General features: G+C 43.1%; 1 protein-coding gene across 2 annotated transcripts in view; it reads left to right on the top strand.

Annotated features, from left to right (window-relative positions):
* The first annotated feature begins 304 nt into the window (after nucleotides 1–304).
* The window catches only part of REX1BD (required for excision 1-B domain containing), a 35,995-nt gene continuing 8,578 nt past the window's right edge, over nucleotides 305–27,721 (top strand). For both annotated transcript variants that reach the window (XM_073655169.1, XM_073655168.1), the window contains exons 1-2: nucleotides 305–430; nucleotides 10,955–11,037. In XM_073655169.1, the coding sequence (XP_073511270.1) occupies nucleotides 380–430; nucleotides 10,955–11,037 (134 nt within the window). In that variant the 5' untranslated portion in view covers nucleotides 305–379. The remainder of the gene's footprint in view (nucleotides 431–10,954; nucleotides 11,038–27,721) is intronic.

Genomic DNA, 27,721 nt, shown 5'->3' with positions numbered 1-27,721 from the left:
CAACTTGTCCTGCAAAAAATAAGCCCTCACACGGCCATATTGACCGAGAAATAAAAACGCTATGGCTCTGGGAACAAGGGGAGCAAAAACGGAAAATCCCAGGGTTGCGAAGGGGTTAATATTATATTTATTTAATAAAGTTACCCAAAATAAACATCATGGGCATTATTTATTTATCCACACATGTGTTATTGTGATTTTATTATAAGAAAATGGGTTTTGTATTATCATGTATGACTATGAGTAGCCATGGAGAGAAATATGTCTGTTTCCACTTCTTTGACTTGCCATAAGTCCTCCAGGTAATAGAGGGCGCTCCTGAGTCACAGACGAGTGTGCAGCGTTTTCTTCTTGATTCTTGGAGGAAGAGCTGTCTTTGATGGTGTACATGACACAGGAGGTCGTGCCCGTGAGCCTGGGTGGTACAATGGTGAGCTATGAGGAGGCACTGCCAGCCTGTCCACACTACTGCCCAGTAGCTTTAGTGGCAGCAATCTATCTGCATAGTGCTTACATGTGGAGGGCAGTAGTGAAGCCGAGTGTTATGCCTGGGAGGACTGAAGCACCACCTACAAGCTATTGTTCCCTGCTATCAGCCACTTTAGATTGGGGAGATCTTCCTGTATAGCAGCAGTGCTGTGATGCTGCCCCACATGGATCAGTCCTGCTGGGGTAGTGCCCCCCAGTGGCCAGTAATGTGTAGTGTCATGTCCTAGCTGTGTAAGACACTGCCAGCACCGCCTGCTGTGTACAGAGCCTGCACATCACTGAGCTCAGGTACACACAGACATAGTGTACACACACACACACACTGGATTGTTTAACCCCTTCCTGCCATAGCCTTTTTTTATTCTGATATAATAATAATAATGATATAGCGACATAACCGTATGAGGCTCTTTTTTGTGGGACCTGTAGCTGTGAATGGCACCGATTATTTTACTATTGTAAATGGTATTTTACTAATATTTTTTATAAGATATATATATATATATATATATAATCATTGTAGGGTAACAGAAAACCATGCAATGTGTTGCTGAGGTTATATTTTTCCGCCATGCACTGTATGATAAGGATGACGTGCAGCTTTCTTCGGCCGGTCAGTGTGACTGCAGCGATGCCACGTTTTATAGTTTGTATTGCTACTTTAAAAAAAAAAATTAAAACCATAACACAAAATTGATTTGTGTTCCCTTTTCTGAGACCCATTATTTTTTTTCTTTTTACGGTGATGGAGCCACGGTGGGGCTCGTTTTTCTTACTTTTTGGCGGCGTAAGCTGGTAGTTCTTCTTTTTTTTTTTTTTTTTAATTTGGCAGAATCTACAGAAAAACAATTCCGCCATGTGTATGTGTTCCAGCTTTCCTCATGCAGGATGATTAATATATATGGCGGCATATATTGGAGACCAGCTCCATTACTGCAGCCACGTACGCTTCACTATGAAGGATGGTGGCCGCTGACAATGTGGCTAGGACATGTACTACAGGCAGGTGTATGTGTATAGGGAGAGGAGACCTGTCACTCAAGGGCAGCGGGGCTGGAACAAGCAGCTTCAACACTTGTTTTCTCTGAAACGCTGCGGCGTGTCACAGTAAAATATAATGGAGACGCTCTGATTCTTGCTGCCCATAGTTTGGCTGCAGTGTGAATCAGCGTACAGGTTTCCGTTGGACACAAAATGCCCAATTTATTACAATGAGGTCCCATAGATGGCAAAAATACCTGCAATTTATATGGTTGAATCTTGATATTTGGATGTCAGAGGAGTTCCAATACTTGTACAATCCCACAACCTACACCCCCTCTTCTTTTATGTACAAGTACACTACTGTGCCAGAAAACGCATGCCCACATCACATGGACTTCATCTTATTGCCTATTGATAGAGACCCTTGGCCCTCGGCTTCTGTGTCAGACAGCCCTTTTAATGGGACTGTGAAATTGTGATTTCAGAAATGTCCAACTTTGTGTTTTTTCTGCAATAATCTCAATCCTCCCTAAGGCTACGTTCCCACAATGAGCTATTGTTGATGTTGCAGAATTTCTGCACCTATTATTTGAGGTTACTTGTGGTTTTTCTTTGCGTTTTTGACACTTCGCTGTCTTTTTTTGGTGTGCCATGCTTTAAATAAAACTGCTTGTTTTTGATACATTCTATTTTTTTTCTTTGGCAAAACATTATTGCTATACTTAGATTCGGATTACCTGTGTTTTTAATGCGTCTGCACCGTGGAAATGCACAAAAAAAAATCATGTGTGCTTTTTCCTGTGGATTTTCCACATCTAAGGAAAATCTGCACAAAAAGCTCAGCGCACCCGCAGAAGAAATTGGCACGCTACGGATTTGAAAAACGCACCGCAGGTCAGTTTATGCTGAGTAAAAGAAGCTCGGTGGGCAGGAGATTTCTATAAATCCCATCCACTTTGCTAGAACTGTAAGACTCTGTTATTGACGCAGGAAGAACATGCAACGTCAAAAATCTCATGTGGGAACGTAGCCTGAGGTTCATTCACATGTCAGTGTTTGTAGTATATATGCTGTCATGTTTTTAACAGACATATTATACACTATGGCCCCAATTCATTACAGCAATTCCACCAGAATTCTGACGTAGATAATTTTGAAAAGTCGTCCTTTTTTTTTGCGCATTTCAGAGATGCGCAAATATTTTGCAATTTTTTTGCGTTCTCAAGCCAGTTTCTCCCTGCGATACCAAAATGGGTGGAGATGTGGTAGGATGAGGGCGCAGTGGGGGATTACACCACAGCTTGTCTAATTCATGACGAGCTGGGGCTTTCCTAATGCCAGAAATTTTACTCTAGTCACTGACTGGAGCAAGAATTGTGACGAGGTGAATGCCACTTGTCAGACACTCCTGATTCATCCCCCACCATCAGACCCAGTGTGAACATTGTCGGTCTTGATGAATAGGGGCCAATATATTTTTGTGAAGCTCAAAATTCACTAACCTCTAAGTTCATCCTTACAACTATCTAAAGGTTATTTAAAGAATAACCTTCCCCTATCTATATGTTATAAGATGCCTATAGACAGGGGATAACTTTTTTTTTTGAATATTAGTTTAAACTTAATATGCCCAGTGTGATTAAGAAAAAAAAAACAGAACCTATGCTTCCCTCCTGGACTAGCAGTGCGCCTCTTCTCTCGGACTCTTGGCATCTGCATGGTGTCATGTGGCTGCGGAAGTCTTCATTCACACTTTTACCTCTCTCTTCCGCCCTCCACTGCCCCCCTCCGACCTCCGTCATCTCTGCTGAGGAGTTTGCCACACACTTCAAAAACAAGATTGACCAAACACGGCAAGTCTTTACTGTCCGACCACCACAACCCCTTTGTTTCCCACACCATTTCCCTACCCCAATAACCTCCCTTCCCAACATCACGGAATGAGACCTTACTCGTCTCCTCTCCAAATCACACCTCACCACATGTGCACTCGACGCCATCCCATCCCACCTCCTCCCCAACCTCACCCCCACACTCATCCCATCCCTAACCCATCTCTTCAGCCTATCACATTCTTCTGGTACTTTCCCCGCTGCCTTCAAACATGCAACAATCACGCCCATCCTCAAAAAGCCATCCCTCGACCCAATCGCCTTGTCCAGCTATCGCCCCATATCGCTGCTCCCATTTGCCTCCAAACTCCTTGAGCAACATGTTCATGCTGAAGTTTCCTCCAACTTTTGTTCTAACTCTCTCTTCGACAACCGACAATCCGGCTTCCGCCCCCACCATTCCACCGAAACTGCCCTTACCAAAATCACCAATGACTTACAGCCAAAGCTAACAGACAATTCTCTGTACTCCTTCTTCTTGACCTGTCCTCTGCTTTCGATACAGTCGACCACTGCCTCCTACTACAGATCCTCTCTTCCTTTTGGCGTCAAAGACCTTTCCTTATCTTGGATCTCCTCATACCTTTCTAACCGCACATTTAGTGTCTCCCACTCCCACACTACCTCCTCACCCCGCCCCCTCTCTGTTGGAGTATCTCATGGCTCTGTCATAGGACCCCTACTCTTCTCAATTTATACCCTTGGCCTGAGACAGCTCATAAAATCCTATGGCTTCCAGTACCATCTGTACGTTGACGACACCCAGATCTACCTCTCTGGCCCAGATGTCACCTCTCTGCTGTCCAGAATCCCAGCATGTCTAGCAGCCATATCCTCCTTCTTCTCCTCTCGCTACCTCAAGCTCAATGTGGACAAAACTGAACTCATCATCTTTCCCCCATCTTGCATATCTTTCCCACCTGATCTTTCTATCACAATAAATGACATCACTCTTTCCGCTGTACCGACAATCCGCTGCCTCGGAGTAACCCTTGACTCTGCCCTGTCGTTCAAACCCCACATCCAAGCTCTCGCCACCTCCTGTCGCCTCCAGCTCAAAAATATTTCCAGAATCCTTCCTTTCCTCAACCCTCAATCTACTAAACTGCTTGTGCATGCCCTCATCATCTCCCGCCTCGACTATTGCAACATCCTCCTCTACCTGCTAACACTCTCGCACCCCTCCAGTCCATCCTTAACTCTGCTACACGACTTGTTCATCTCTCGCCTCGCTACTCCTCTGCTACCCCCCTTTGCAAATCCCTTCATTGGCTCCCATTTCCCCAGCGTATCCAGTTCAAACTACTAACACTGACCTACAAAGCCATCTATAATCTCTCTCCTCCGTACATCTCTGAACTAATCTCCCGATATATTCCCTTACGTAATCTCTGGTCCTCCCAAGACCTCCTTCTCTCCTCCACACTTATTCGTTCCTTACGCAATCGCCTCCAAGATTTCTCCCGAATATCCCCCATCCTATGGAATTGTGTGCCTCACCACGTCCGATTATCCACCACATTCGGATCCTTCAGACAGAACCTGAAAACCCATCTCTTCAAACAAGCTTACAGCCTGCCATGACCTTGCTTGCTGCCACCTCAAACACCGGAGCTACTGCAACCCCTCAACCTACTGTCTCCTTCGCCATTCCTGTAGAATGTAGGCCAGCAAGGGCAGAGTCCTCTTCCCTCCGTACCAGTCTATATTGTTAGTTTGTTTACTGTAAGTGATATCTGTATTTGGTATGTAACCCCTTATGTACAGCGCCATGGAATCAATGGCGCTATATAAATTATTATTATTAATAATAATAATAATAATTAATAATTCAAACAGGAAGAAACATCTCTCTTCTTGTTCAAACAAACATTGAAGGCTGCAGTCAGCGGCCACGTGACGCTCCCCGCCGGATCTTGAAGCCTGGAGAACCAAGTGTGGAGGATCGCTGACAGTCCAGATAGTGACTGTGGGATTGTTTTTGTTTAGTTCGAGTAAAGGGAACCTGCCAAGTCGGGTAACGCGATCATCCTTCACATATAGAGTTAATCTGCAGGTTAATAGTGTTAGGAAGGTGCCCATTTGCTCTACAGATGATTCGGCACCTGGGAGAAGATGAAGTTTATTTCTCCCGGGAGTTGCTGGCTTTCAGTCATGCATGCATGCCCCAAGCAGTCACCCCTTACAGCACTGAGAACAGCAGCTGTAACCACACCACGGCACTGACTGATAGCCGGCTCTGTACTGATGTCCTGCACCACAAGCGGTCAGTCAGTGGCGGGGCATGCTTACTGCCACCACTCACTGCTGTGACCGGTGACTGCAGAACAGGGCAGTCTTATCCCTGTTACAATGTGTTGCCAGTGAGCTTATTCCTCATTCAGCTTTGTCCTGATGCCCAAAAGAGAATAAATGGACCAACGATCAGGCATCCATGTAATGCGCCTCTTGGAATTTAAATATGCAAATAGCTTCATCAGATAGGAAGAGAATAGGAATGCTGGTGCCACTTCCCTCTGAAGAGGTTATTTGCAGATTTTAATTCCTAGGGAAGCATTACTTGGCCAATAAGTCTCCTTACACTGACTTTGCACTCTCCACAAGAAAGAGAAACTTCAACCCTTAGACCACCTATAAATGCTAAATGGGCTGGTACTGCTTTGAGCCGGCTATCTGCATCCCTTTTCGGCCCCTCGCTCTGGCATACTCCAGGCTGCTTTTACTGGAAATCGGGGTGGCACAGTTAGTAGTTCAGCTCATTGTGTCCCCCATGCGCTGCTGCAGAATGCAGAGGAGTGGGAAGAGACCAACACCAGTCGTCATGGGAGTGCAGTGAGGTGATTTTCAGTTTTGGTTTTTTTTATATTGCCAGAGCACAGAGGGATGTACTATTAATATATGGAGTTTCAATAAGAGCACTATTACTGTATGGAAGCACTATTAGTATACGGAGGCGCTATTTAATGTGTAGGCACAATAGGGACACTCTTACGATATGTAGGCAGTGGGGGCACTTCTACTATGTGGATGCACAATAGAGGCTTTTATGCCATATACAAGCGTCAAGTGGTTACTATTACTATTTAGAGGGGGAGAGAGAGCTTTATTACTGTCTACAGTACAAGGAAAGCAGTATGAAGTTTGTGTATACATAGGGAGAAGTGATGACATAAAAGAAATCTGCATTCATTTGTGCGAAGATGAATTGTGGGTGAAAGAAGTATTAACTGACTAAATAGAATAAGAAAGTGATTTCACACAGCTCCTCTGTACAACTGCCTACTACTATATGCTGCTTATATTGGTTTTAGTAAAGTCCTTTTTGTTTTGATCAGTATATTATCACTACTGTAGTTGCTTGTAATATGAGGTCTGGCAGAAGCAAAGCGTACAAAATTATATAAAATGTGCATTTCTGCACTTGTATCTACCCATATTATAAAAAAAAACAACTATATGATTATTTATCTCGGATGATGAATACTATAAGAAAAAGAAATATATTAAAAACACCAGAAAAATGCTACAATTGCTGATTTTTGCTCATGCAGCATCACAAAAAATGAAATAACAAGTACTCAAAAAGTCGTATGCACCCAAAAACTACAGTCTGTCCAACTAAAAATAAGCGCTCATGCAACACTCTGTATGGAAAAACAAGAGTGATATGAGTCTTGGAATATGGCAAACCCCCCGCATCTCCACCTTTTAAGTCATTTACAGTGGTGGCCAAAAGTATTGGCACCCCTGCAGTTCTGTCAGATAATACTCAGTTTCTTCCTGAAAATGATTGCAATCACAAATTATTTGGTCTTATTATCTTCATTTAATTTGCTTGCAAGGAAAAAACAAAAGAGAATGAAGCGAAAATCAAATCATTGATCATTTCACACAAAACTCCAAAAATGGGCCAGATAAAAGTATTGGCACCCTCAGCCTAATACTTGGTTGCACAACCTTTAGCCAAAATAACTGCGAACAACCGCTTCCAGTAACCATCAATGAGTTTCTTACAATGCTCTGCTGGAATTGTAGACCCTTCTTCTTTGGCAAACTGCTCCAGGTCCCTGATATTTGAAGGGTGCCTTCTCCAAACTGCCATTTTGAGATCTCTCCACAGGTGTTCTATGGGATTCAGGCCTGGACTCATTGCTGGCCACCTTAGAAGTCTCCAGTGCTTTCTCTCAAACCATTTTATAGTGCTTTTGGAAGTGTGTTTTGGGTCATTGTCCTGCTGGAAGACCCATGACCTCTGAGGGAGACCCAGCTTTCTCACACTGGGCCCTACATTATGCTGCAAAATTTGTTGGTAGTCTTCAGACTTCATAATGCCATGCACACGGTCAAGCAGTCCAGTGCCAGAGGCAGCAAAGCAACCCCAAAACATCAGGGAACCTCCGCCATGTTTGACTGTAGGGACCGTGTTCTTTTCTTTGAATGCCTCTTTTTTTTTTTCCTGTACACTCTATGTTGATGCTTTTTCCCAAAAAGCTCTACTTTTGTCTCATCTGACCAGAGAACATTCTTCCAAAACGTTTTAGGCTTTCTCAGGTAAGTTTTGGCAAACTCCAGCCTGGCTTTTTTATGTCTCGGGGTAAGAAGTGGGCTCTTCCTGGGTATCCTACCATACAGTCCCTTTTCATTCAGACGCCGATGGATAGTACGGGTTGACACTGTTGTACCCTCGGACTGCAGGGCAGCTTGAACTTGTTTGGATGTTAGTCGAGGTTCTTAATCCACCATCCGCACAATCATGCGTTGAAATCTCTCGTCAATTTTTCTTTTCTGTCCACATCTAGGGAGGTTAGCCACAGTGCCATGGGCTTTAAACTTCTTGATGACACTGCGCACGGAAGACACAGGAACATTCAGGTCTTTGGAGATGGACTTGTAGCCTTGAGATTGCTCATGCTTCCTCACAATTTGGTTTCTCAAGTCCTCAGACCGTTCTTTGGTCTTCTTTCTTTTCTCCATGCTCAATGTGGTACACACAAGGACACAGGACAGAGGTTGAGTCAACTTTAATCCATGTTAACTGGCTGCAAGTGTGATTTAGTTATTGCCAACACCTGTTAGGTGCCACAGGTAAGTTACAGGTGCTGTTAATTACACGAATTAGAGAAGCATCACATGATTTTTCAAACAGTGCCAATACTTTTGTCCACCCCCTTTTTTAGGTTTGGTGTGGAATTATATCCAATTTGGCTTTAGGACAATTCTTTTTGTGTTTTTTCATTGAAGACAAATTAAATGAAGAGAATAATACCAAAGAATTTGTGATTGCAATCATTTTCAGGAAGAAACTGAGTATTATCTGACAGAATTACAGGGGTGCCAATACTTTTGGCCACCACTGTATATGATTTTTTTTTTATGATTTTTTTTGTGTAAGACTAGTAAAACACAAAAAACCCCTGCATAAATTGGGTATTTTTATTATCGTATTGATCAAAAAACAAATATATAATGGGCAGGGCCACAATTATTTTCTAAACCGAAAAATAGGATAGACCCCTAAAGTATAACCTTTAATAGTGAAGTTTAAACAGACAAGCTTTCAAATAATGTTAAAATATTAAAGGGCGTGTACCCATATCTGCATATTATATCGAAGGAACAGACAATCTTAGCCACAAAGCTATATGGCAGGAAATAAAGTGCAAACTATCAAATCCCTAGTACTCCCTACAGGAGTCCCTGCCTACTAGCGGAGGTTGGCACCCTACTTTGAAGCGGTATGGTGCCCCCACTCAACGGCAGCTGTCCCTTATGACCCAAAGAGTGACACCCCTAATACAAAGTGCACAGATAGTAAGCAATATTTTCTTTTTATCTACTAAGATTTTCTATCTTGTATTGAGGAAATATGCATAGTTTTAGACAAAATCCTTAATCCCCATATGTAGGAAATAATTACTATTTCATCTGTACACTCCACCTCTAGAAAGGGTAATAAAAGTTGATCAAAAAGTCATACAGTATGTTCCAGAAAATATGACCACTAGAATTCTGTATTGTCATGCAAAAAATAAGCCCTCCTACTGCTCCTTTGACGGAAAATTGTAAAAAAAAAAAATATATATGTTTATTTATATTTATTTTACAAAATTCATAAAATATAAATAAAACTACATAAATTTGGTATCACCATAGTCAGGGCAACCCACAGAATAAAATGAGCACTTTATATGTGCAGCTCATGAATAGTGTAACATTTATAACATCCAAAAAGCAACAGCAGGATTGTTTTTTTTTTTTTTTATTTAATTTCTCCCCATATGGAGTTAATAAAAGTTGCCAATATGTTGTTATATGTGCCCCAAAATGCTGCCTGTCAAACACAACTCATCCCGCAAAAAGAAACAAATGCTTTGTCTTAAAGGCTCAAAAAGGGCAAGTCCTTAAGAGGTTAATAATAGAAATAGGTAAGTATATAATAGAAGAAAGATGGTAAATTGACGCTGAATGTAGCGTAAGTCAAGAGATTCAGTAAAAAATACTATTTTACTCATACATTGCCCTAAACGGACGTTTCAGGTATCTGCTCCCCTTCATCGGACCAAAATCAAGGCTTCCCTAATAGAAATAGGAGAATTTAATACTGGCTGAATCGTTCTGATGGTTGCACCATATAGATCTCTAAGACACCAGCAGATGGTGATGCAGCTTTATCTATCTAGTACTGAGAAGAACCGTGCCATGATTCATCTTCTCCAGGCTATGTGATGATGCTAAGCCAAATGCTGGTCTCCCTATGAATAGCCTCCTCGAGTGAAAATAGGAGCTCCAACAATAAACACGACACCGACATGGATGATTCCGTCCAACATATAACTATTCTAGAAAAACACTCTCATTCACAGGGCAAGGACTGGGTGAGGAGCCAGCAGAACTTTGCAAAATAAGGAAAACCCTTTTGGGGAGTTTTGAACATTTGTACTTGGCTGTTCTGAGCCCTTTTCTTTTCAGGTCCTTAGCTTCGTAGTCCATATGTGTAAGTTTTTCCTGTGGTATGAGTACAGGTGCTGACATGTTATTTCCTTTTTTTTTTTTTTTTTTTTTTTTTTTTTTTTTTTTTTGAGACCTAGAAATCTTAAGTTCTTGTACCATTGGAAGGGCAATGGACTCTCTGTAAATATCCATTATGTTTAGGGACTTATTGATACTGATTTCATATAGAGTCCATTTTGAGGTTGGGGCTACACTTTTTGTTGGCTACATACTGAAGGTAGCACCCTGTGAAGCCTTCTGCTCTCAGATGACCCCACCTTTAGAGAACTTACATGCAGGACCTATGTGATAAATCTGCAGGATAAAGTCCATAGCAAGAAAAAAAAACGCAGATTTCAGATTTGAAAGATCATTAAACTATGCAGACTTTTCATCAAGAAATCCATAATGTGTGAATATACACTGAAATCTACACAACTGTTATGCTAGACAACCTAATAAAATATGGGCCACCCTGTGTTGTTGAAGCCTTTAAGGGATATGCTGCTAGTCCACTACACTACAATGTTCTGCCCTCCTCCAGTATTTTACCTGTATGGTCACTGACTCACTATACTATTTTTTTTTCTCTCTGTTAGACAGACAATGATTTCCAGCAACTTCTACAGAGATTTTACCAGCTACAAGCAGAACGTGTGGAGACATACCGTCTCTTCGATGAGTGAGTATCTGAATTTCTTCAGTATAACAAACATGCAGAAGTGCTGTGTACTATACTACATACACTGCTCAAAAAATAAAGGGAACACTCAAATAACACATCCTAGATCTGAATGAATGAAATATTCTCATTGAATACTTTGTTCTGTACAAAGTTGAATGTGCTGACAACAAAATCACACAAAAATCATCAATGGAAATCAAATTTATCAACCAATGGAGGCCTGGATTTGGAGTCACCCCCAAAACTAAAGTGGAAAAACACACTACAGGCTGATCCAACTTTGATGTAATGTCCTAAAACAAGTAAAAATGAGGCTCAGTATTGCATGTGGCCTCCACGTGCCTGTATGACCTCCCTACAATGTCTGGGCATGCTCCTGATGAGGTTACGGATGGTCTCCTGTGGGATCTCCTCCCAGACCTGGACTAAAGCATCCGCCAACTCCTGGACAGTCTGTGGTGCAACGTGACGTTGGTGGATGGAGCGAGACATGATGTCCCAGATGTGCTCAATTGGATTCAGGTCTGGGGAACGGGCGGGCCAGTCCATAGCTTCAATGCCTTCATCTTGCAGGAACTGCTGACACAGTCCAGCCACATGAGGTCTGGCATTGTCCTGCATTAGGAGGAACCCAGGGCCAACTGCACCAGCATATGGTCTCACAAGGGGTTTGAGGATCTTGTCTCGGTACCTAATGGCAGTCAGGCTACCTCTGGCGAGCACATGGAGGGCTGTGCGGCCCTCCAAAGAAATGCCACCCCACACCATTACTGACCCACTGCCAAACCGGTCATGCTGAAGGATGTTACAGGCAGCTGATAGCTCTCCACGGCGTCTCCAGACTCTGTCACATCTGTCACATTATGCTCAGTGTAAACCTGCTTTCATCTGTGAAGAGCACAGGGCGCCAGTGGCGACTTTGGCAATCCTGATGTTCTGTGGCAAATGCCAAGCCTCCTGCACGGTGTTGGTCTGTGAGCACAACCCCCATCTGTGGACGTCGGACCCTCAAACCACCCTCAGGAGTCGGTTTCTAACCGTTTGTGTAGACACATGCACATTTGTGGCCTGCTGGAGGTCATTTTGCAGGGCTCTGGCAGTGCTCCTCCTGTTCCTCCTTGCACAAAGGCGGAGGTAGCGGTACTGCTGCTGGGTTGTTGCCCTCCTACAGCTCCCTCCACATTTCCTGCTGTACTGGCCTGTCTCCTGGTAGCGCCTCCAGCCTCTGGACACTACGCTGACAGACACAGCAAACCTTCTTTCCACAGCTCGCATTGATGTGCCATCCTAGATGAGCTGCACTACCTGAGCAACTTCTGTGGGTTGTAGAGTCCATCTCATGCTACCACGAGTGTGAAAGCTCAACCAACATTCAAAAGTGACCAAAACATCAGCTAGAAAGCATTGGTACTGAGATGTGGTCTGTGGTCCCCACCTGCAGAACCACTCCTTTATTGAGGGTGTCTTGATAATTGCCAATAATTTCCATCTATTGTCTATTCCATTTGCGCAACAGCATGTGAAATTGATTGTCAATCAGTGTTGCTTCCTAAGTGGACAGTTTGATTTCACAGAAGTTTGATTTACTTGGAGTTATATTCTGTTGTTTAAGTGCTCCCTTTATTTTTTTGAGCAGTGTACATATTGGCTGAGATTTTTTAATGACATCTGGGGAAAAAAAACAGCTATTCCACCATTTGCTTTTTCATACCTCCCAACTTTTGAAGAACAGAAAAAGGGACACATCGGCAAATTTTGGTCACGCCCCTGGCCACACCCCAATCAATGCCCATTTATTTCTTTCTCCTCCACCAGGAGGAGTTGTCAGAGGGGCGCTGGTAATGAGGAGCATTCAGCAGACACCCGAGACTGCAGGGTGTAGGCCCAAATCCAGGACTGTCCGCTGTATCTGGGACTAGAGATGAGCGGATGGATTCCCGGGTGTCCAGTCCAGCGTCCAGGTCAGTGCTACCTGGCGGCTGGAAAGGAGGTCGTGAATCTCTAACTATCCAGCGTCCCCGGCGGCTTTTGATCACCCAGGGCTGGAGCGATATCATCTGTATGTCCTGCTCATCTCTAGTTGGGACCTGAGGATTATTTCTTGTTCCTCATTCACATTCAGAGCCGCCAGAACTTTCTCATCTTTATGTAGCTTCACTATGTGACATCTGGCTTTTTGTGTCTGTAAGGCCGTGTTCACAAGTTGAAGAAATACTGTGTTTTTTGTTTTCTGCAGGATCCGCACCAAGCTCCACAATAAGAATGAAAGCTTTTCTGTACTGTTAGCATTCAAAACTCTGCTTCATATCTGCCCCAAAATCGCATCAAACAAAAAGGAAAACGCATAAAAGAAACGCAGCAAAGACGCCATAATCAGAGAAAATTGTTACTGTGTAGTGTGGTGTGGACACCTGCAGAAAAAAGCAGCAGAAAGAACGCAGCATTTATGCTACGTGTGAACACGGCCTCAATATTACTGTTTTATTACATTTTTATGGGTTTAATAGAGAAAAATATAAATTACGCCATTTTTTTTCTGCGTCATTTTACCGATTCCCGTAAATAATCTGATCGCTGTGTTCTGCGGGTCGTTACGATTACAGGAACACCAAATATGTCCCATGTTATTTGCTGATTTGTGATGTTCATTATTTAAAAATAAACGCATTAAAAATAAAAAAAAATTTTCATTATCAAGTGTTTTTCATTATTTTTTTTTTAGTAATTTTATAAGATGAAAAAATGTCTTAGGGTGTGTGCTCACGATCCGGAGCCGCTGCGGGTTATGCAGCGTCAAACCCGCAGCATCCAGATATTACAGTATAGTGGATGGGATTTGTAGAAATCCCATGTCCACTATGCGTATCTGTGCACCTGCGGATCGCCCGCGGAAACTGAGATGCGGTGCGTCTTTTTTTTTTTTTTTAACTTCTCTTGCGTGTCCGCATGCGGGCTTTCTCCATAGACCTAACCTCTATGAGGAAAGTCCGCAGGTGAAAAAAAAAAAAAAAGGCGTCACTCATTTGCATATTGAGCGGAAGCCGCCTGCGGCTATTTCGGAGAGCCGCGCCCGCAGGTTGGTACGCATCGTGCGCACATGCCCTGATTCTCCCTGTAGAATAAAAATATATACATGGTACACAGCAGTGTATTCCTATCAACCTAGACAGATTCTGCAGTACCGATCAAGTACATGGAATTCTGCTCATTACTAGTGATGAGCGAGCATACTAGGTACTCAACCGAGCATCTCGGTACTCGAGATGCTCGGAGCTCGCCGATTACTTGCGAGATGCTCGGGTCCCCTCCCTGCATGTTTGGCGCTCTTTAGAGCGCCAATCAACATGCAGAGATTGCCTGCCACTCATTGTAATGCCGCAGCCATGTTGGTTGTGGCATTACAGTGATTGGATGGCCGCACAGAGTCATCAGGTCTATATCAGACCTGGCTCCGCCGTGCTCGTCACAGTCACTCCGGAATCAGGCAGAGTAGGGGAGGTGCTGCTGAGCTAGGGAGAGATTTGCTTGTGTATTAGGTAGTGTAGGGAGAAAAACCGTACATTACACACATCCATCTTAACAAACAGTCCTTCTGAGGACTAATCCATCTGCAGAGATATCAGGCAGGCAGTGTATATAGCAGACTGCAGTGCATATAGCATAAGAGGCTCCATTCCAATTCTGCCTTCTGCTGCTGTTTGATATTTCTAGACAAAGGCCCAGGTCTCAGGGGCCAGGAATAATTTTTTTTGGATCTTAATCCTCATTTGCTTAAAAAGTAATCCAGAGAACACCTTTTTTCTGCTCCATTTGCTTGTTGGCACTGCAGAATACAGCCAGGTCCTTTCCATATTACATCACTAAAAATCCAGCTATTTAAAACTGTGTTGACACCAGTTTGCTGTTCAAAATAGTTGCCTACAGGCCAGGTATCTAAAACTGTGTTTTCTCCGTCACACGGATCACATATACGTTTTCAGAAAATACTGCCATTTCTGGTCTCCATTAAAAATTTGTTTCAGTGAAGCAAATCACAGCAGTTTGATGTTCAAAATAGTTACCTACAAGCCAGGTATTTAAAACTGTGGTTTCTCCGTCGCACGGATCACATATACAGTACAGACCAAAAGTTTGGACACACCTTCTCGTTTAAAGATTTTTCTGTATTTTCATGACTATGAAAATTGTACATTCACACTGAAGGCATCCAAACTATGCCAAGAGTGTGTAAAGCAGTCATCAAAGCAAAAGGTGGCTACTTTTGAAGAACCTAGAGTATAAGACATATTTTCAGTTGTTTCACACTTTTTTGTTAAGTATATAATTCCACATGTGTTAATTCATAGTTTTGATGCCTTCGGTGTGAATGTACAATTTTCATAGTCATGAAAATACAGAAAAATCTTTAAATGAGAAGGTGTGTCCAAACTTTTGGTCTGTACTGTAAGTTCGCTCCAAATTCAGTCATTTCTAGTAAGCGTGGAAGATGCTGTCCTCCCATTTAAAATGGGCAAGGGACGGAGAACTGGACGCGATGGTGATGGTGCATGCAGAGGCCGAGGACAAGGCCGTGGGCAAGCTGAAATTGTGCCACAACAAACACCCACATTTTCTCGGCCGACCTTCCTGTCCCAATTCCTAGGGGACCGCAGCACACCACTATTGAACCCAGAGCAGTGTCAAAAGGTTGTTGGTTGGATAGTGGATAATGCTTCCAGTCACTTAGTCACCACCACCACCCTGTCTTCCACATGGTCAAGTCTCAGTAGCCGTGAGTCTGGACTGCATATTCCTCACCCTGATCCTCCTTCCTCCCACCGTGCCGAGTGCCTGGAGACAACTGATCCCACACTTGGACACTCTGAAGAGCTGTTCACTTTTCCATTTATCGATTCAGGCTTCTCGCCCGGTCCACTTGAAGCGGGGCAAGAGGAGATCGTATGTAGTAATGCCCAAATATTTGAACAGCCACGGTCACACGAAGGCGACGGTGGGAAAGTGTCACAAGAGGTGGATAATGATGAGACAAAACATTAGCCATGCCCTCAACAACGCAGTTACCGGGAAAGTCCACCTAACCACGGACACGTGGACAAGTGCTTGTGGGCAGGGACGGTACATCTCGCTGACGGCACACTGGGTTAACATAGTGGAAGCTGGGACCCAGTCGGACCTTGGGATGGAACACATCCTCCCGACACCCAGGATTGCGGGCCCTAGGTCAATCAGGGTTGCCCCCACGGTCTACAGCTCCTGCACCTCATCCTCCTCAGCCTCCTCCGAAATTACCACATCAGTCATAAGCTGGAAGTACTGCCTCGGCCAAGCGGCAACAGGCTGTGCTGAAGCTAGTATGCTTAGGTGCCAAACCGCACAATGCTGAAGAGTTGTGGACAGCTCTGAAAGAGCAAGCAGATCTGTGGCTCACACCGCTGAACCTACAGCCAGGCATGGTCGTGTGTGACAATGGCTGGAACCTGGTGGCGTCTCTGAGGCAAGGCGAGCTCACACACGTACCATGCCTGGCCCATGTACTTAACCTTATGGTTCAACGGTTTCTCAAATCCTACCTGGAGCTGCCAGATCTGCTTGTTAAAGTACGCCGCCTGTGTGCCCATTTTAGAAAGTCACCTACAACTTCTGCCGCCCTTGCCGTGTTTCAGCAGCGTTTGCAGCCTCAGGCTCACAGACTGGTGTGTGACGTCCCCACGCGTTGGAACTCTACACTGCAGATGTTGGGAAGGATTTGTGAGCAGAAGAGGGCAGTTGTTGAGTACCAGCATCAACAAGGCCGTTGGTATTCAGTTCAGACTCCACACATAAGACCTCTGGAGTGGACATGGATGGCAGACATATGTACCATCCTCCAAAACTTTGAGGACTCCACCATGATGGTGAGCGGCGATGACGCCATAATTAGCATCACCATCCTGCTTCTCTGTCTTCTGAAACGCTCTCTGCTCACAATCAAAGAGGATGCATTGCAGGCAGAGCATGATGAGATGGAGCAAGGAACCTTTCAGGGTGATTACACACAGCCCAGCCTCATCTCATCCCAATGTGGATTGGGTGACAATGAGGAAGAGGAGGAGGAAGAACAGGAGCTAGTTTCATGCGCTATAGACGGTACTACCTGCACAGCTGTCATACAGTTTGTTCAGCGTGGATGGCCTGAGGACAGGGAGGATGAGAGCATGGTCAGTCTTCCTCTTGGTGAGGACACGGAAGTCTTGCTTGTTAGTAGTCTGGCACGCATGGCTGAGTTTATGTTACTCTGCCTTTCCCATGATCCTCGCGTTCTCAAAATTTTGGGTGACAGTCATTACTGGTTGGTGACACTTCTAGATCCACGCTACAAGGAGAACTTTATATCTCTTATTCCTGAGGCAGACAGGTCTACAAAAATGGGGCTGTACCAGAAGGCCCTTGTTGCGGAACTGTTAAAAAAAATTCCCATCTGAAAACACTGGCAGCAGATGGCACACTTCGTTGGACAACCAAGGAGTACAGGTGAGAGAGACACAACTTCAATCCAGCAGAGGCAGGGGAACACTTTCAAAATTCTGGGAGAGTTTTCTCAGCCCCTCCCATCGCACAAGCTCTGAGGCGCGGGATACTCTCACAAGGAGTGCAAAGTTTGGGAAGATGATGAGGGAGTACCTTGCCGACCGTACCAACGTCCTCCGTGATTCCTCTGTGCCTTATAATTATTGGGTATCCAAGCTGGGTGCGTGGAATGAACTGGCTCTCTATGCCTTGGAGGTCCTGGCCTGCCCTGCCACCAGCGTTTTATCAGAGCGGGTTTTTAGTGCCGCTGGTGGAATTATAGCTGATAAGCGCATCCGTCTGTCAACTGAAAATGCTGACAGGCTGGCTCTTATAAAAATGAACAAGGGCTGGATTGAGCCACACTTCTCAACACCACTGAATTATAGCAGCGTAACATAAACTCAAATCCAGTGTCTTTTCTTGGGAGGTGTATTCCCATGCACCTTTTCACACCCACACATGGGTATACGCTTCCTGATTTTGGCTGTTTGCTCTTGTCCTCCTCCTTTTCCTCATCCTCCACCACCATATCACCAGGATGACCTTGGTCCGTGATGCAACACCCACATAATTTTTTTAAAGGGTGGTTATGATGCACGTAAAATTTTTTTTTTATATACAGTATGTTCATGTATACCCCCCCAGGTGTAAATGTTTGTCAGCCCATACACTTAGTGCATGGGCATTACAAGTATAGGAGGCACGCTCCTTTCTAATGGGAACATTTTTTATGAGGCCCTCCTCCACGTCTCTTCCAAGGGGCATTGCAGTGCCTCCCAATTTTTGGCTGCCCTTGCGTTCACTGCATAGGCAAATACAATGGGAGACCCACTTTCTAATAATGGGAACATTGTTTGCAGGAGGCCCTCGGACCTCCACGTGTCTTCCAAGGGACATTGCAGTGCCTCCCAATTTTTGGCAACCCTTGCATTCACTGCATAGGCCAGCACTATGGGAGACCCACTTCCTAATAATGGGAACATTTTTTGTCTCTTCAAAGGGGTATTGGGTTGCGTCCAAATTTTGGGCAGCCCTGCCACTCACTGCATACGCATTAACAGTATAGGAGACCCACTCTTTAGTAATGGAAACAATAAAACATAGCCGGCTGATGGCTCTCTAAGAATAGTGAGGGTCAACTGCTGGCCCTTTAAGAATAGTAAAGGCGGCCTGATGGCCCTGTAAAAATAGGCTTTGTGACTTTCAGAGTCCCTCCTTCATAAATGAAACATGATGTGTCTGATGATATCTCACACACCACATGGCCAGATAAGGTTGTAAAATTTTAAAATGACATTTCCTGGTAAATGCGTTCGTCACGGTTGAAAGCAATGCAAAAGTTAAAAAACGCATCAAAAACGCTACTTGTGAACATAGCCCAAGGTGTGGAGGAGCATTTTTGTTTTTGGTTATTTAGTTTGCTTTATAAACAAGTCATTACCCTGGAAATGATGTTCCTTAACATATTTCCCAGGAAAATCCATTTTGGTTTCGTTTTGGTATGTTTTATTGTGAGTCCGTAAAAGTGGCGTAATACCTCTGACAACGTTGTTGACAGAAGTGACCTGGGAGTCAGAAATGCTTCCAGGAGTCTTCCCCATGCTGTTCCCATGTCATTTGAGCACTGTTCCCATCGATTTGGGCAATTTTTAGGCCCTCTGCAGACCGCCGCCGCGGGGAGCCGCCTGAAAAATGCTCGAGTTTCCCATAGACTTACATTGGGCTCATTGCTCGGGTCGAGCACCCCCCCGTATTCCAATGTGCTCGACCCGAGCATTTTAGTGCTCCTTCATCACTACTCATTACCCCACAAGAGCTTGTGGCTCAGCACACTAAAGCTCCCATCTATCTGTAATGTGTGAAGATTTGTGAGTTCAAGACCTGAGTAAACACTAAATTTTTTTTTACTTTTTTTTTAAAATTTTTTATTATTTTTAATACTTTTAAGCTACAATTCCACGATCAGGAGAAGCAGTGGCTTTGGATGCAGCGTATTCTCGCTGCGTCCAAAACGCTGCGCTATAATCATGCAGGTTAATACGCATATATTCACTGAACCATGTGGAGTTACCGCATCTAATGACATTTTATTGTGGAAATTTCATAGTGGAGACCAGCATGACTGCAACAGAAATTGACATGCTGCGGCTTGTAAATCCGCGCCGCTGGCGAGTTTACGCAGCGCTGGTGAGCTGTGTCCAAAACGCTGCCATTACAGAGTGTGGGCCTATAGGGACAAGATAAATATTTTTCCCCCCGAGGAGGAGGAGCTACGGATCGATGAGAACGTCTAAGTATAGAAGCCAGGAGAACAGCTGAGCCGTGACGGGATGCGGAACTGAAAGCAGGACAGTCCCACCGAAAACGGGACAGTTGGACTTTTTATTTTTACAGCTTTTGCCCTGTATAAATAACATGATCATTTTAATTTTGATGCGATTTTTGCCTTTAACAATCTGATATATAGGTTTTTTTTTGTTCTGCTTCTGCTAGAAGATGGCCATAATGGCCATCGTAAGGGGAACATATTGAGGGTTGTTAAGAGGTTAAAAAGATCTCCTGCAAAGTGAATGTCTGCAGTAAAACAGGTATATACAGATAGGGGAGCAGCTGGGGTTCACATCCCTTGCATTATTATTATCTCTCCAGAATATTTAGATGTGTGCTGGGGAATTGCTATTTGTGCAACATTTGGAACAATGAGGTAAAGTGGAGCAGTTTGTGATCTAGCAGTGGTGTTACCCTATAATTTAACCCCTTCACCCCCTGTCGATTTTTCGTTTTTTGCTCCCCTTCTTCCCAGAGCCATAACTTTTTTTTATTTTTCTGTCAATATGGCCATGTGAGGGCTTGTTTTTTTGTGGTTTGAGTTGTACTTTTAAATGACACCATTGGTTTTACCATATCTTGTACTGGAAAACGGGAAAAAAAAATTCCAAGTGCGGTGAAATTGCAAAAAACAAGTGCAATTCCACTATTTTTTTTTTTTACGATGTTCACTAAATCCTAACACTGACCTGCCATTATGATTCTCCAGGTCATTAGGAGTTCACAGATACCAAACTTCTATAGGTTCTTTTTTATCTAAGTGGTGAAAAAAAAATCCAAAGTTTGTAAGGGAAAAAAAATAAAATCATAATTTTCCGAGACCTGTAGCGTCTCCATTTTTCGTGATCTGGGGCTGGGTGAGGACTTATTTTTTGTGCCCTGAGCTGACGTTTTTATTTATATTATTTTGGGGTAGATACAATGTTTTGATCATCCATTATTGCATTTATTGCAATGTTGCGACGGCCAAAAAAACGTAATTCTGGCATTTTGATTTTTTCTCTCGTTATGCCGTTTACCAATCGGATAAATTTACTTTATATTTTGATACGTCGGACATTTCTAAACGCAGCGATCTCAAATATGTTTATTTATTTTTTTAATTGTTTTATTTTGAATGGGGCAAAAGGGGGGTGATTTGAACTTTTTTTTTTTTTTTTTACTTGCCTCAATAGTCTCCTTAGGAGACTTGAAGCTGTGATTGTCTGATCACTTGTGCTATAAACAGCAGTGCTTCAGCCCTGCTATGTGTAGCATAAATCCTGATCTCTTATGAATGACAGATCACAATTACAGACACGGGTCTTTGCAGACCTTCAGCTGTCATGATAACCCATCGGCGCCCTGTGATCACGTGACATGGGCACCGATGGTCGTGTCTTGTTACGCGCTTCATGTTAGCGTAAGTTAGATGCTGCTGTCATAGTTTGACAGCGACATTTAACATGTTAATAGCCATTGTAGGATCGCGATTCCACTCTGGCTGTAAGATGCACATGACAGCTGATCCAACTGTCATGTGCAGGGAAAGATGCGGGCTCAGTGTCAGAGCCCGCATCAAAGGCCGGAACACGACCAATGGCGTATCTATACATCATTAGTCATGAAGAGGTTAATGAAAGAGAGCACGTTGTGAGCAGTCTTAGGATGAGGTTAGATGTGAAACACTTGTTTTCTGAAGTGTTTTATTCACAGAGGTTTAACCCACGTTGTCACCATTATATAGCACCTGCAGTAGTTTCCTTCCAGGTGCCAGGCTGGTGTTGATGTTCGTGCCACCATGTTATACCCAATAGCAGAGCGACTTACAGACCTTTGGTATCACACATCCCCTGATTTAAATGAGTTAGGATCAGTGTACACATTCTGATTATAACTTGGATACATTTGCATGTGGCCGTCTTTGAAATAAAATACATGATGTTTCATTTTTCTCCATTCAGCTCATCTGGTCTTCATCAGCAATCCAACATAATGCTTTACTGCTTGTTCCGCCTATTTAAACTGCTTTTTTTCCACTTTGGTAAAGAATAACAGAGCTGAGGACCGCCTGATTTTAATTTTGTTTGCTTACTGCAGCCTTGTTCTTTCTAGAGTATCCATAGCACTTGATAATATTTGGTATTGGTTAGCCATTTATAGTACTTCTCTGATTTCTTGTCAGCTACAGGCAAAAATACACAAGTTCACTAAACACTTGCAGATTGCCTGCCAGTTCAGTTAATTACATCTTTGCAGGCATGCTCAAAGTTAGAATTATATAAGAGTTCCCTTACGTTGGTAAATGAAGAGTTTTGGTACAACGGTAGTCTGAACAATGCCTGTGCTTGTGGTAGAGACATTAGTTAGTTTCATCAGAGATAATGAGGATGGAAATCTACAGAAATTAGACTTTGGGGTAAAAACGGACCACACACAATATGTATTATATCTGTCTGTCTAGATGCACTCCTCAACATCGAAATTACAACACCAAAAAGGAAAAGTTATAGTATTATGAAAATCACAGGCTGGATAGACATGTTAATGATATGCCAATGATGAAAAATGGTTACAATATTTTCAAAACATCTAGATTTATTCAGTATCAACAATAAGCTCTACCTCACAGGCTCTTGCATGCCTTGGTGCCATCAATGAGGTTATTAATAGTTGTCTGAGGAATGTTCTTCCATACAGTATGCACTTGGGTAGAAAAATCATCAAGATCCGCTGCTGGCAGCTCCTTTTGCAATTGCCGACCAATGAAGTCCCAGATGTCCTTGATGGGAGACAAGTCCAGAGATGCTGCAAGTCATGGTACCATGTTTAGGCCATACAGGCTGCTCACAGTTGAACAATCAATGTGTGGCCTAGTGTTGTTGTGTTGGAAAATGGCTCTTGGGACACTTTGGAGAAATTGCCGTACCACTGGTTCTACCTCCAAATCAATGTAACGTTGAGCTGTTCGTATACCTGAAATGAAGATTAGAGGTGTCAGGCTACTAAACATTGTCAACCCACACATTGAATTGCCGCCATGGTCTCTATACCAATCTCAGGCTATCAATGCATTCAAGACAAAAGTGAGACTCTCCAACTGAAAATGACCATTTATAGACTAGTCTCCCATCAAGCACATATGGGACGTCACTGGTCAGCAATTGGTAAGGGAGCTGTCAGTAGCAGATCTTGAGATTTGCGTGCACAAGTGCTTTCAGCGTAGCAAAACCTTCCTCAGACGACCATTAAGCTCATTGATGGCATGCCAAGGTGCGTGTATTTCTATGCCAATATATATAGGTGTATAAGTGAAAGCATTGTCTGAGAATGGCGCTAATATATCAACAAATCTATATACAGTTGTGCTCAAACGTTTACATAACCCGGCAGAATTTTTCCTTTCTTGGCCTTGTTTCAGAGAATATGAATGATAAAAAAAAAAACTTTTTCTCCACTCATGGTTATTAGTTGGGTGAAGCCATTTGTTTTCTCTTTTTAAATCTTAATGACAACCAAAAACATCCAAATGACCCTGATCAAAACTTCACATACCCCAGTTCTTAATACCGTGTATTGCCTCCTCTAACATCAATGACAGCTTGAAGTCTTTTGTGGTAGTTGTGGATGAGGTTCTTTAATTTCTCAGATGGTGAAGCTGCCCATTCTTCTTGGCAAAAAGCCTCCAGTTCCTGTAAATTTCTGGGCTGTCTAGCATGAACAGCGCGCTTGAGATCTCCCCAGAGTGGCTCAATGACATTGAGGTCAGGAGACTGAGATGGCCACCCCAGAACTTTCACTTTGTTCTGCTGTAGCCAATGAGAGGTCGACTTGGCCTTGTGTTTTGGATCATTGTCATGTTGGAATGTCGAAGTACGTCCCATGGTGTTCCTTTCATCATAGGCCTTGTTGACCTCTCTCCAAATGTAACGTTTATGGTTGTGGCCAAAAAGTTCAATTTTGGTCTCATCACTCCAAATTACCTTGTGCCAGAAGTTTTGAGGCTTGTCTCTGTGCTGTTTGGCGTATTGTAGGCGAGATACTTTGTAGTATATGCGCAATAATGGCTTTCTTCTGGCAACTCGACCATGCAGCCCATTTTTCGTCAAGTGCCTCCTTATTGTGCATCTTGAAACAGCCACACCGCTAGTTTTCAGAGAGTCCTGAATTTCAGCTGATGTTATTTGTGGGTTTTTCTTTGCATCCCGAACAGTTGTGGCCAAAATTTTTGTTGGTCTACCTGACCGTGGTTTGGTTTTTACAGAGCCCCTGACTTTCTGTTTGTTAATCACAGTTTGAACGCTGCTGACTGGCATTATCAATTCCTTAGATATTTTTTTGTATCCCTTTCCTGTGTTATATAGTTCAACTACCTTTTCTCTTAGATCCTTTGACAATTCTTTTGCTTTCCCCATGACAATCCAGAAACGTCAGTGGCTGGATGAAAATGCAAGAGTCTGTCTGGATTCCAAAAACTCACTCAACTTTTATGCACATACAGTGATTACAAGCAAACAGGTCACAGGTGAGGATGTTACCTTTAGCAGCCATTAAAACCCATTTATGTCAAATTCTGTGCCTGTTATCCGGGCAAAATCACCAGGGTATGTGAACTTTTGATCAGGGTCATTTGGATGTTTTTGGTTGTCATTAAGATTTAAAATGATAAAACACCGTAGTTTGACAATAAATGGCTTCACCCAACCAATAACCATGAGTGGAGAAAAAGTTTTTTTGGTGTCATTCATATTCTCTGAAACAAGGCCAAGAAAGGAAAAATTCTGCCGGGGTATGTAAACTTTTGAGCACAACTGTATAAAGGCAGTGTGAGACGGTGATTTTTTTGCATACATTCTCCTAAACAGATTTTGGCAGAATTCTGTCACAAAACTGTGTAAAATGGGCAGCACGGTGGCTCAGTGGCTAGCACTGTATGGTGACTCAGTGGTTAGCACTGCAGCCTTGCAGCGCTGGGGTCCTGGGTTCAAATCCCACCAAGGGCAACATCTGCAAGGAGTTTGTATGTTCTCCCCGTGTTTGTGTGGGTTTTCTCCCACCCTCCAAAGACATAATGATAGGGAATGGGGATAGAGCCGATAATGTCTGTAAAGCGCTCTGGAATTAAAGGCACTATATAAGTGAGTAAAATAAATAAATGCCACAGCAGTTTAGCAACAAAGATGTTGCAGTTTGTGGTGTTTTTAAAGCAGTCATGTCCAACTTCTCCTACTCTTTGAAAACTGGCTAGAGCTATACCACGAGGGGTCATGGCCAAGCACAGACGCAAAATTCATTGTAATGTATATCACAAAAGTGGCGGTAATTAGGTTAAAACTCAAGCTCTTTCTGGGATTTTCGGTTCATTGGACGGTCCTATTAGTAACTGGACTGCTTTGTTTATATAAGCGTGCCTACAGAGATAACTGTCACTCACTGATAGGACTGAAAATGTCAGAAAGAGCAGAGGTTTAAATATGTAAAAAAACAGGTTTGCATGGTGGACCGATTTCTAGACGAAATTTCCTGAAATTGTCAGTGTCACATGAATTCGAACATTTTGACATTTGATTCACAGTATCAGAGAAATGGGGAAATAGGCTTCCCCATAATGCCCTGCGGCTATCAGTGTCATGGAGTCTGACTTTGTCTCCATTTTGGTGGAGACGGTATAAAATGGACCGACTCCAACTCCTAAAATATATAATAAATTGGATACAGTAGTTCAATGCAGTATGTGCTGTAAATGTTTTCATTAGAATTGGGAAAGTTATAAAATGTCCTATAAATGTCTGTTCTATTCTTGATCTAAAGATTTAAGCTTTTAGTGGAGATGAATCTGTGCTGCTCTTTATGTACATGCTCAGTAGTGAAGCTCCTCCTCTAAATATCAGAGGAAAAAGGCACTGGGAAGGAATGCCTGCACTCATCTCAGAACTGCTAGAGTGAACAGGAAATAGCTTGATTATTGTATCATAATGGTAATAAAAAGCCTGATCTTACCATATTACTACAGTAAATGTATCACTTAAACATGAGCCATGTATGAGGGAGTCGAAGATTTGGCTTACCAACTCCACAGCCCTGGCAGCTATGAAATCTTACGGATTATCATACCTTGTACAGTGTTGGTCAGTACCTGGGCCATTGCAGTGATTCCCAGTGGAGAACTGTTTGTATGGAGAGTCATTTTCCATCTCCAGAGTCACTGGGTACACCTTTCTCTTCTGTAGTGTGTATGCACTTATGGTCAGCAGGGTCCTTTCTCTCTCTCTCCTGTAGAGTGTATCCTCAAATGGTTAGCAGGGTTCTCTCTCCTGTAGAGCGTAAGCTCTTATGGTCAGCAGGGTCCTCCTCTCTCTCTCCTGTAGAGTGTAAGCACTTATGGTCAGCAGGGTCCTCTCTCTCTCTTTGCTGCAAATTAAATTTTTGGGGAAAGTTCGGTTAATTCGAATTTCAAAAGATCTTCTCATCCCTAGTTATACTGAATTGTTTTCTCGCAAAAGTTTATATCAATTCACTCAGCTCCCCTTGCTCTATAACATGGTGTCTGCAGATTGCACTGCATTTTTATAGTGACATTCTCTCTAAGGCTCTTTTATTCACGCCAATAATCATCAGAATAAATGGTAATACTTAAGCCCCTTCCCATACATTGACAATAATGAGTTGTCACCAGCCAGGATTTGGCTCTGAAGCTGATATCCATCATGTCAGTGTGAAGTTCAGAAGTCAACTTCGCCCTGGGACAACTATTTAAATATTGAGTTTTTACATAAACTTTATATACAGTACAGACCAAAAGTTTGGACACACCTTCTCATTTAAAGATTTTTCTGTATTTTCATGACTATGAAAATTGTACATTCACACTGAAGGCATCAAAACTATGAATTAACACATGTGGAATTATATACTTAACAAAAAAGTGTGAAACAACTGAAAATATGTCTTATATTCTAGGTTCTTCAAAGTAGCCACCTTTTGCTTTGATGACTGCTTTGCACACTCTTGGCATTCTCTTGATGAGCTTCAAGAGGTAGTCACTGGAAATGGTTTTCACTTCACAGGTGTGCCCTGTCAGGTTTAATAAGTGGGATTTCTTGCCTTATAAATGCGGTTGGGACCATCAGTTGTGTTGTGCAGAAGTCTGGTGGATACACAGCTAATAGTCCTACTGAATAGAGTGTTAGAATTTGTATTATGGCAAGTAAAAAGCAGCTAAGTAAAGAAAAACGAGTGGCCATCATTACTTTAAGAAATGAAGGTCAGTCAGTCCGAAAAATTGGGAAACTTTGAAAGTGCCCCCAAGTGCAGTTGCAAAAACCATCAAGCGCTACAAAGAAACTGGCTCACATGAGGACCGCCCCAGGAAAGGAAGACCAAGAGTCACCTCTGCTTCTGAGGATAAGTTTATCCGAATCACCAGCCTCAGAAATCGCAGGTTAACAGCAGCTCAGATTAGAGACCAGGTCAATGCCACACAGAGTTCTAGCCGCAGACACATCTCTACAACAACTGTTAAGAGGAGACTTTGTGCAGCATGCCTTCATGGTAAAATAGCTGCTAGGAAACCACTACTAAGGACAGGCAACAAGCAGAAGAGACTTGTTTGGGCTAAAGAACACAAGGAATGGATATTAGACCAGTGGAAATCTGTGCTTTGGTCTGATGAGTCCAAATTTGAGATCTTGGTTCCAACCACCGTGTCTTTGTGAGACGCAGAAAAGGTGAACGGAAGGACTCTACATGCCTGGTTCCCACCATGAAGCATGGAGGAGGAGGTGTGATGGTGTGGGGGTGCTTTGCTGGTCACTCTGTTGGGGAT

This window comes from Phyllobates terribilis, unplaced genomic scaffold, assembly GCF_046119375.1.
Source record: "Phyllobates terribilis strain yellow unplaced genomic scaffold, ASM4611937v1 Scaffold_1__5_contigs__length_1240528914, whole genome shotgun sequence".
Taxonomy (NCBI): Eukaryota; Metazoa; Chordata; class Amphibia; order Anura; family Dendrobatidae; genus Phyllobates; species Phyllobates terribilis.
This window is presented reverse-complemented; position numbering and strand designations above follow the sequence as displayed.